The sequence below is a fragment of the Myotis davidii genome, unplaced genomic scaffold, assembly GCF_000327345.1.
Source record: "Myotis davidii unplaced genomic scaffold, ASM32734v1 scaffold134, whole genome shotgun sequence".
NCBI classification, from domain to species: domain Eukaryota; kingdom Metazoa; phylum Chordata; class Mammalia; order Chiroptera; family Vespertilionidae; genus Myotis; species Myotis davidii.
The window spans coordinates 5,983,966-5,995,321 of NW_006288853.1; the positions used below are offsets into that span (position 1 = coordinate 5,983,966).

Here is an 11,356-nt window from a genome sequence, read left to right on the forward strand (position 1 = left end):
AGGGAAAGTACCTGAATAGCCATGGAAATAACAACCCAGTCAAATCCTCAAAGTCACCCTCTCTCAAGCTTAAACTAGTAACAATTTTAGGTGTATTCTTGGAGTCAGATAACTATCATAGTCCTGATTTATAATAGATGTTTAGTAAATTTATAACTGGGTTATCATTATTTTAACTAAAACACATTTATATGCTGCTTACATAATCTTACATAATATCTTATAAGGCATGTAGCATTATTCAAATAAAAATCCTAACTCTGGCTGGTAAGGTCCAAGTGTCATCCCGTATAAAATTGATTCCCAGTCATGGGGAGGGAACTGATCGATGTTTCACTCTCACATCAATATTTCTCTCTCACACCAATATTTCTCTCTCACATTAATGTTTTGCTCTCTCTCTCTCTCTCTCAAAATCAATAAAACAAACAAAACTTAAAGCTCAAAGAATTTATATGCTGCCCGAAATGACAACAGCAAAAAAGAGATGAAGAAGAGAATTTGACAAAGACTACTATTTGTGAAAGATGCTGCTTAAGGTCCATGGATTGGTGTAGAATGTCTAAGTAATCTCCTAGCTGCTGACCTAATCACAACTGTCTTTCTAACTCATGCAAATCACCTAAACTATTTCATCCGGACTCTGTGGTTTAGAGCAGTGATGGCAAACCTATGACACGCATGTCAGAGGTGACACGCGAACTCTTTTTTGGTTGATTTTTCTTCATTAAATGGCATTTAAATATATAAAATAAATATCAAAAATATAAGTCTTTGTTTTACTATGGTTGCAAATAGCAAAAAATTTCTATATGTGACACGGCACCAGAGTTAAGTTAGGATTTTTCAAAATGCTGACACGCCGAGCTCAAAAGGTTCGCCATCACTGGTTTAGAGAGTGCCAAGTTTCCAGCTTTAAATATCATCATAGCCCCATTTTTTCTATGCTATCTCAAAATCATGTTAATTGGTGATAGGGTACTTCAGGGAGCTAACAATAGATACTATTTTATAGCAGCCTGAGATAAAGTATTACCCACTAATAATTCCAAAATTTGGAATTCTGAACTTGCTGCTATCCTTAAAATCTAATCTGATTTACTAGACCGTTGCCGCTCAAATCAATTAACACATTTTAAAAAATAATTTGTCAATATAAATGTTAACTGTGCTGAATGCCATGTGAAGGCATTTAGAGACAATAACAGAAGATATATTCATCCTGTCCTTGAGGAACTTGCCATTTATTGGGGAAGACAAAACTAATACTCTCATAAATCCAATAGATAAGTGATAGACATTAAAATTATGAAAATAAAACATTAAAGATAAATAATTATCCTTAGTTTTTTGTTGCAGTCACCAAACACTTTAAGCAGGGCTTGAATATTCCTACCTCCTTGACATGAGCATCATCAAAATACATCCATTTGCGGATCTTTGTTTGGAAAAAGAATGTAGAATAATGTTTGCCGTAGTAACAGATCATTCCTACTAAGTACAGTTCAGACTGCTTAGCCCGGTCATCTGTCACTCTGAAAAATAGCTGCAGGGAAAGAAGAAAAAGGAAAGAGCAGTGACATAACCCTCTCACATCTGCCAACAGACTGACTTCATCATTTCTTAAGATACTGACTTGCTTCTCTGCCCATCAGTATAAGATTTTTTGCTAATCCAATTAGTCATCAGAAATGAACCCAAAAAGGAAAAATGTAGGTAAAAGCAAAATAGTGGCCAGTAACTGGTAAGGTGGTGATGTTCCCCCATAACTCTCAATAATATTTTCTTGATGGGGCCGATCACAAGAGGAGTCAGAAAAAGTTGACAAAACAAAACAAAAACATTCTCAAGTTTCAAAAGTTATTTATCAGCTGGCACCACAAATATAAATTTCCTGCTGAGTCCCTAAGTAGGGGGTAAGAAAGCCCTTAGGAGAAGCAATACTAGCATTTCAATTCCTACATGTCCAACACTGTCCTAGGTGCAAAGGGACATACAAAGAAAAAAAATGAAGAAAATTATTCTTGCATGAGGAACTTATTTGGTTGGGAAAACAATCATAAAAATAAAACTAGAACAGTGCAGAATATATTGTAGGCTACAGAATTTTAGAAAAAGGAGATTTTGTTATATATAGCCTACTCATGTCAGAGATTTCTTGGGAAGAAGACCTAAAATAAGATCACAAAGAATTCACTTATTCTCAGTAGTGGTTTAATGAAACTAAAACACAATAGGGATCTCCTTAGTCATAGTACTATCCCAGAGCGAAACTATGAAAGAAAACCACAGAGTTTCTGCTTCTTCTCTGGAACCAGAGGAAAACCATGGCTGTCCCTACGCCAGGGCATGGAGCTGATGAGGTTAAGCCCCCCGGTGTGATGTCTGTTTCCCTGTGTATTTTCCTAAACAGACCCACGGGAAACCACTAACCCACCAAATGCTCTGCCAAGCTACCTCATTACCTTCTCAACAGATATTGGTTCCTCACTGTGGATTCCGTACTGTAGGACCCAAGCCACCAACTTTCACCTCCGTCACCCTCCAAAGCAGCTTTAGTCAGGATTGCTCACTTCTTTGACCTTACCACCTCCCGTGGTTGAATACAACTCCCTGTTCTACAGTGGTATGAACTAATAGTGAGTAGAGCACACTTTATGAATTTTATAAACTTTATAAATTGCATGATTTTTACCAGTACCTAAGCTCGGCCTATCTTGTCTTTCAAGGCCATGGTCACCCCACTTTTAATAAAAAGCCTTTGCTGCCTACCCAAAGGAGGTAAGTGAGCATTTACATGCATGTACATATATGCATATACATATAACAGTAGTGCCCCTTATCTACAGGGGATAACATTACAAGACTCCCCTGACAGATGTCTGAAACTGCAGATAGTACTATACCCTATATATACTATGTTTTTTTCCTTTACAGTTTAATTTATAAATTGGGCACAGAGGAGATGAACAATAATAACTAATAATAAAGTAGAACAATTATAACAATATACTGCAATAAAGTTATATAAATGTGGTCTTTCCCTCTCTCAAAATCTTCTTGTACTGCACTCACCCTTCTTGTAATGTAAGATGATACAATAACTAATTAATGAGAAGAAGTGAAATGAATGACATAGGTCGACACTGTGATGTAACACTAGGCTACTTTAAGGGTTACTTGAATATAAACACTGCTTCACTGTAATAATCACTGTATATGTATATGTACCAGTGTATGTACATGTATATGTACCGGTATATGTATATGTACAGATACATAAAAGTGTGGCTATGCTGGACAAAGGGATTATCCAATTCCCAGGAAGCAGGGAGTGAAAACAGGGTGAAATTTCACCACACAACTCAGAACTACACGTGACTTAAAATTTACGAATGCTTTACTTTTGGAATTTTCCATTTAATATTTTCAAGACCATGGTTGATTGTGGGTAAGTGAAACCACAGAAAACGAAACCATGGATAAGGGGGGATTACTGTGCACAAGTATGATTGTCCAAAACTCTGTAATATTAGTCATTTAGGATATACTTTTGTGTTCAGTGTTCACACCCTTGAGCAAGAATAAGACGCAATAACGCTACGAGTTAAACTAACACTCACATCACCCAGCTTGAGGCAGGTGCCCAGACTATGAATGACGTCCTCCGCCAAGTCTGAGTGATCCGAGTCCCACACCAGTCCAATTGTGATAATCTGCGGAGCGTTCATCAGCACACGGCGAATCCGAATCCTCTCCCCACAGTTGCTCTGGAATATACACATGAGGCTAGTCTGACGTTTCCCACTGGCTCTACTTCAAGTCCACGAATCCCAGGGTCCCCTCTCCTACCCAAACCCCACCACTGACTTACTCACCGGACAGTTCCGGAGATCCCCCATGGTGCTGGCATTCTGCAGCAACTCACCAAACATGCTTGGGGAGGGTTTTTCTCGTCTTTCCAGCATACAAATAGCCTGATTGCTTTAAGATGGGGAATAAAAGGGTGATGATGGTGAGAATTACAAATAAATCATTCATGCAAACTCCTAACTCATATGTTTGACTTTCTTCCTCTGCCCACTAAACTGAAGCCCCGTGTCCTGACCAGCCTTAGTGTCCCACAAACACAGTGAGTGCCTCTGCCTGTCCCCAAATCCAAAGCTCATAGAATCCCCATTCCTCCTCCCACTTTGCCGGACAGAACTAAGCCTAGGAAAAAATGAGGGATGGAAAAGAAGGAGAACAAAGATTATTTTAAAATTATAATTCTGAGTTCCTACAATATAGCATAGACTCAGCAATAAGGATATAAGCTATTTGGATGCTTCCAGTTAAAACCCAATCAACTGTATGCATGCCTCAGGTGACAGAGAACCCTGTAAGACTCACCAAAGGGAAGTGGTAGAGATGTAATGCACCATCTGGATGAAAGGCAGCGGATCAGACGTGGCGCCACAGCTAGTACATACACACTGGGCCCAGGAAGGAAAAAGCAAAACCAAGCAGCCACAGTCATTAATTGTTTTGGCACCCATCTAACACCCCACATCTCAGGATAAAGTGTCCTTGAAGAAAAGGTACAAGAAGTGATGGGGTCCAGCCAGTGTTGCTCAATGGTTGAGCATCATCAACCGATGAACCAGGAGGTCATGGTTTGATTCCCGGTCAGGGCACATACCCAGGTTCTGGGCTCAATCCCTAGTGGGGAGCATACAGTAGGTAGCCAATCAATGATTCTCTCCCATCATTGATATTTTCAATTCTCACTTCCTCTGCCTTCCTCTCTGAAATCTATTCTATATATATACTAGAGGCCCGGTGCACAAAAATTTGTGCACTCAAGGGGGAGAGGGGGTCCCGCAGCCTGGCCTGTGACCTCTTGCAGTCTGGGACCCCTCGGGAGATAACGACCTGCTGGCTTAGGCCTGCTCCCGGGTGGCAGAGGGCAGGCCCAATCCCTAAGTGCAGCCCCTGGTCGGGCTCAGAGCAGGGCTGAATGGGGAGTTGGGGCGCTGCCCCCTGTCATGCACAGAGCAGGGCGGATCGGGAGGTTGCAATGCCAACCCCAGTCACGCTCAGGGTAGAGCCGATTGGGGTGTTGGGGCACCGCACCCTGTCACACTCAAGGCAGGTCGATGGGGAGGTTGCGGTGCCACGCCCTGTCATGCACAGAGCAGGGCCAATCAGGGTGTTGAGGCACTGCCCCCTGTCACTCACAGAGCAGGGCCCATCATGGGGATTGGGGCTCCATACCCTGTCACTCACAAAGCAGGGTCGATCAGGGGGTTAGGGAGCTCCCCCCGTCACGCACAGAGCAGGGCTGACCAGGGGGTTGAGGAGCTCCCCCCTGTCACTCATAGAGTAGGGCCGATAGGGGAGTTGGGGCACCGTCCCCGTCACACACAGAGCAGGGTGGATCAGGGGGTTGGGGCGCCACACCCTGTCACACACAGAGCCGCAGGGCTATCAGGGGGTTGGGGAGCTACCCCCTATCAGGCACACAGCAGGACTGATCAGGGGGTTGGGGCACTTTTCCCTGTCATGAACAGAGCAGGGCGGATAGGGAGGTTGTGGCCCCGCCCCCTGTCACACACAGAGTGCAGGGCAATCAGGGGGTTTGGGCGCTGCCCCCTGTCACGCTGATCCCGGTGCTGGGAGGCATATTACCCTTTTACTATATAGGATAGAGGCCTGGTGCATGGGTGGGGGCTGGCTGGTTTGCCCTGAAGAGTGTCCTGGATCAGGGTGGGGGTCCCCACTGGGGTGCCTGGCCAGTCTGGGGGAGGGGCTGAGGGCTGTTTTCAGGCTGGCGGGGGACTGAAGCACCCAACCGCTCCTTTTTTTCTCTTTTCTTTTTTTATTCTGGGCCAGCTTTAGCTCTGAAGCTTGGCTCCAGCTCTTAGGCCTCGGCTGCTGAAAGCAGGTATCTGGTTTGTTTGGGTTCTATAATCGAAACACTGTTTCAACTCCAGTTCTGAGATCCCAGCTGGCTGAAAGCAGGTTTCTGGGGTTTTGTTTAGCTTCTATATTTGTAACAATGTTTCAAACTGCAAGCTCAGAGGCGGGCAGCAGCAGCAGGGAAACGTTGGAGTCCTCTGTCACTGAAGCAAGCAAGCCTCATGTTCACTTCAAGCTGCCTGGCTGCCGGACACCATCTTTGCTGGCAGTTCATTTGCATATCGCCCTGATTAGCCAATGGGAAGGGTAGTGGAGATACGGCTAATTACCATGTTTCTCCTTTATTAGATAGGATATATATATATACATATGTATGTATGTATACATTTTAAGTGATAGGGATAGAAATAAGGTTCACCTGCTCAAACAATGTCATTGCAAATTTCTGGTGGGAGATGCAGTGTTGGGCAGTACATATATCCTCTTTGGTTTCATCAGCAATATGGAAGTGAATTCTCATCAGCAGGTTTTCCTAATAGGAAAAGAACAAAAGCAGTATATCAACAATACTTAATAGACAAATGTACAAACTGGTTGTCAGTTTACTCAGAGAAATAGCAACCCTTCTGGAAGATAGGAATACTTCTGATTTTTTTAACTCTTTAATTTGAAATAACTATAAATTCTCAGGAAATTTCAAAAAAATTATATAGGAATTCAAATGTACCTTTCACCCAGTTTCCTCCAATGATAACATGTTGCATAATTATAATACAATATCCAAATCAGGAATTGATTGGACATCAATACAATCCAGAGTGTATTCAGATTTCCTCATTTGTGTTTATGTATAGCTCTGTACAATTTTATCTCAGATATAGAGTCATGGAACCACAACCATAATCAAAATACAAAACTGTCCCACCCCCACAAGGCTCCTTCATGCTATTCTTTTATAGTTTTACCCACCCAATTCCAACCCTTATCCCTAGAAAATACCAATCTATTCTCCAAATAGATTCTCCAATAGAATTCTCCAAATTCTCTAAAAAAAATTGTTATTTTTTAAATGCTAGCCCAGCCAGTATATCTCAGCCTTTGAGCATTGACGTAGGAACCAAGAGGTCACCGATTCGATTCCCAGTCAGGGCACATGCCCATATTGTGGCTCGATCCCCAGTAGGGAATGTGCAGGAGGCAGCTGATCGATGATTTCCCTTTCTCATCAGTGTTTCTATCTCTCTATCCCTATCCCTTACTCTGTCTCTAAAAATCAATAAAAATATTTTTTAAAAAAATAAAATGCTACATAAATGGGACCATATAATATATAATCTTTTGCTATTGTGTTTTTTACTCAGCATAATTCCCTTTAAAAATTTTTTTATTGATTGATTTTAAGAGAAAGAAATATTGATTTAGTGTTCCACTTATTTATGCAATCACTGGCTGATTCCTGTATATACCCTGAGCAGGGATCAAAAACACAACCTTGGCATATCAGGCTAACCAACTGAGCTACTCGGCCAGGCTTAGCCTAATTCCCTTCAGACCCATCCTGAAGACTCCATAAATCAAGAGTTAATTCCTTTTCATTGCTGCATAGTATTCCACAGTGTGGCCATACACAGTTTGTAACACCATTCACCTATTAAAGGCATCTGGGTTGTTTCCAGTTTGGGGCTATTATGAATAAATCTTCCATGAATATTCATATGCAGGTTTTGTATGAACATAAATTTTCATTTCTCTGGGATACATGTCCAGAAAGGCAACTGCAGAATCATATGGTAGTTTGCAAGTTTCATTTTTTAAGAAACTGCCAAACTTTTCCAAAGTAGCATTATCATTTTATAATCCCACCAGCAATACAGCAATGATCCAGATTCTCAGGGGTACCTCTGATTTTGGCCTACATTTTACCCTGTAATGGGATGTATATCATTCTGAGTTGTTTAATAAATGCACAGTCTTTTGGAGGTTGATGGATAGAACCCAGCGGTCAAAAGAATTAGGTTTTTCTACCAAAAGTCACTGGGAGGAATGTAGTTATCCAAATAGCACATTACACTGGTGCTAAGAATTCAGTTATTCTCTGTTTAATTATCTTTAGTAATACAAGGGTTCTCAAAGTGTGGTCCCCAAACCAGTAGCATCAGTGTTAGCATCACCTGGGCACTTGTCAGAGATAGATATTTTGGGTCTTTATTCCAGAACTATTGAATCATAACCTCAAGGGGATAGGAGCCAGAAATTTGTATTTTAATGAGCCCTGTCTGCTCTGAAGGTGATAGCACTGTTTTATGCAATGGCAAGCACGAAACTACCCTAAGCCTACAGGAAAAAGAGTAAGCCTGCGAAGCTATTCATAGTGCATTAGCAGGGATACACTTGAGCTCTGAGAAACTAGGGAAATGTCTAGTTCTAACTGTAGAGACCAGGGGCACAGTAAGTAGCCACAATACAGTAGCCAATCCCTGATGGAGACCATCAATAGTCCCACCCCAAATCAGAGAGAGGCCAGAGGCCAGCACTTACAAAGCACTCCGCAGCATCATCCATAATTCCCAGCTGGAAGCGCTGTTCATCCTGGAAAGTCTTTGCCAGAGCACTGCGGAGAGTGTCAGATGGAAGGACTTTTTCGCTACTACACTGAAACTGGTTAAAGATTCCCTGCAGGGAAGAGGTTAGACAAGGGGAAAAGCACAATGCTGTTATTAAGCTTCTAAACATCCCAGTCTGTCATGCTAGCAACTCCATGCTTATAGCTGTGGAACCAAATGTACCTCCTACAGTTGATAAGCTTGCAGTTAGTAATAAAAAAAAAAATAAGTAAAAAATGAGTCAGAATAAAGGGCATGATCCTAATAAGAATAAGGATTCTTGCTCTTCCAACTGAGTATGATACCATCAAAGACACATTAGGAGAGACCACTGTCATGAGTTAATACAATTCAATCACCTCACTTCCTCTGATATAGACAGAGGTGAGTGTTCTTCAGTAAATAGAGATAAATTATATGTAAGTGGATTGGTAAATTATTCTCTGGGGGCTCATTCTATGAAACTTGGCTCCCTTCTTTTTTAATTGTTTAGCTAATTCAAAATTACCCAAAAGTGCAAATAATAATATAACACCTACATGTCTAACACCAAAAAATAAACATTCCATCATTTTTACTTCCAATCTACAGAATAAAGCTAACGTTCCATTCAAGACTGCCCACTCTCCACCAGCCACTCACTATCATGAATTTGTTGCATAATCTTTTGTTTTTAATACTTTTACATATATACATATACATATATACACACTCTGTATATTTAGGGATTTATATATACACACACACACACATATACACACATATATATACATATATATGTATACATATATATAGAGAGAGAGTGGGTTAAAAGTAGGATTACAGTTGTTCATATAGAAAATAATACAATAATTAATAAATAAAAGTACAAGTATTTCACATATATACTTTTGTGTGTGTGTATTTTTTGTTCATGTACAAAGTATCACACTGAATTTAACTTTTTAAAAAAATTCAGCATTGTTTTGAAATCTACCCATAATGATATAATATATACACCTGGTTTATCCCTTTTCCCTGCAGTGTTGTATTTTATCAGGTGACGATACCACATGTGTTTATCCATCTCTTTATTGGCAGATATTTTGGCAGTCTCCATTTTTTTGCTATTATAAAGTCTGTGCAAACTTTTACTTCCACCAGTGAATGACTATAAATAAATTTCCCCATATCCTTATCAGCAATTAATACAATCAGACTGATTCATTTTAGTCTTTCTAGCTACATTTGCTTTTTCTAGGTCTTTGTAAGTATTACTGTGGCAAATATCTTATTCCAGTCTCTGGTGTCTTTTATGTGCAGCAGTTTTTTATTTTGGTGTAATTAAATGCATCTGTCTTCTCCATCTTTACCTACATCTGAAACAACGATGAGTGTTATGTCCACAGAATGGAAACAAAGAGTGGCAACGAGTAGCACCTGGCTTGATGAGTCCTTCCCAAGTGGTATTGAATCTTACCCACAGAGACTAGAATGCACTCCTTGACAGCCGCAGCTCATGGCCCAGATCCTCACTAAACCACCCAGATAAACACCTCACTCAACAATGAGTTACATATCAAAGAATGTCATTTGTTTAAAATTCTTGCCAGTAACTTCTTCATATAAAAAAATCCCAGGGTCATTTTTCAGACTTACTAATGAGACCATAAGTCTATAGTTTATAGTTTCACTTTATAAACCTACCTAAGTGATCTAAGAATAAAAGGCCCCACCCACCTAGAATGGTCAATTCTTGGTCCTCATTTTACTTGACCTATCAGTAGCTCAGTCACTGATTCCCTTCAGGTTTTTATCCAAATATTATCTTCTCAATATAGTATTTCCTGATCACCCTATTTAAAATTGCAAACTCCACCCCCTCTTCCTAAATCTCCCACCCTTGCCAGTTTTATTTTTCCCCGTGGCACTTATTACCATCTGTCATAGCATGTATTTTACATATTTATTGTCTGATTGCACTCTCTAGAATATAAATATGAGGACATAAATTTCTGTCCTTTAATTCCCTGCTAACCTCCCAGCACCTTGAAAGGTACTGGCATACAGACGGCAACCAATAACTAGTTTTAAATAAATAAATGAAGAATTGGACAAATTAATCAATCATGTGATGTGGGTAGATATTATTAAGGAAATATATATTTTATTTATTTTTTTAAATATATTTTATTGACTTTTTACAGAGAGGAAGGGAGAGGGATAGAGAGTTAGAAACATCGATGAGAGAGAAACATCAACCAGCTGCCTCCTACACACTCCCTACTGGGGATGTGCCCGCAACCAAGGTACATGCCCTTGACTGGAATCGAACCTGGGACCCTTGAGTCCGCAGGCTGACTCTCTATCCATTGAGCCAAACCGGTCAGGGCAGGGAATATATTTTTAAGTCTCCCCTCTTTTTAAAAATATGTTTTTATTGATTTCAGAGAGGAAGGAAGAGGGAGAGAGATAGAAACATCAATGATGAGAATCACTGATTAGCTGCCTCCTGTACCCTCCCTACTGGTGATTGACCCCAAAACCCAGGCATATGCCCTGATTGGGAATCAAACTGTCACCTCCTGGTTCATGGGTCAATGCTCAACCACTGAATCACACCAGCCAAGTCTCTCTCTCTCTCTTTCTCTTTTTAAAGCAGGTAAAGAATTCATTAGAAAAGGTGAACATTTTTCTTAAGGTAATATAACTGGCTAGAACAAAATGGGACTAAACCTCGTTCTGCTCATTTCAAGTAGGAACTGTTTCCTCATTCTACTCTCTTACTAGCATCATTTCTCCTCATACACATGGAGCATCCATCCCTATAGCAGTTTAAGAATATATTACTGTGTAACCTGCTAGTATTTCCC

The 11,356-nt window shown here is 40.5% G+C and overlaps 1 protein-coding gene across 11 annotated transcripts in view; it reads right to left on the minus strand.

Moving 5' to 3' along the window:
• USP54 (ubiquitin specific peptidase 54) overlaps positions 1 to 11,356 on the minus strand; it is a 121,285-nt gene that overhangs the window by 44,940 nt on the left and 64,989 nt on the right. For all 11 annotated transcript variants that reach the window (XM_015562155.1, XM_015562156.1, XM_006760981.2 and 8 more), the window contains 6 exons: positions 8,440 to 8,574; positions 6,320 to 6,433; positions 4,393 to 4,475; positions 3,879 to 3,984; positions 3,624 to 3,770; positions 1,397 to 1,546 (listed from right to left, as the gene is read on the minus strand). In XM_015562155.1, the coding sequence (XP_015417641.1) occupies positions 1,397 to 1,546; positions 3,624 to 3,770; positions 3,879 to 3,984; positions 4,393 to 4,475; positions 6,320 to 6,433; positions 8,440 to 8,574 (735 nt within the window). The remainder of the gene's footprint in view (positions 1 to 1,396; positions 1,547 to 3,623; positions 3,771 to 3,878; positions 3,985 to 4,392; positions 4,476 to 6,319; positions 6,434 to 8,439; positions 8,575 to 11,356) is intronic.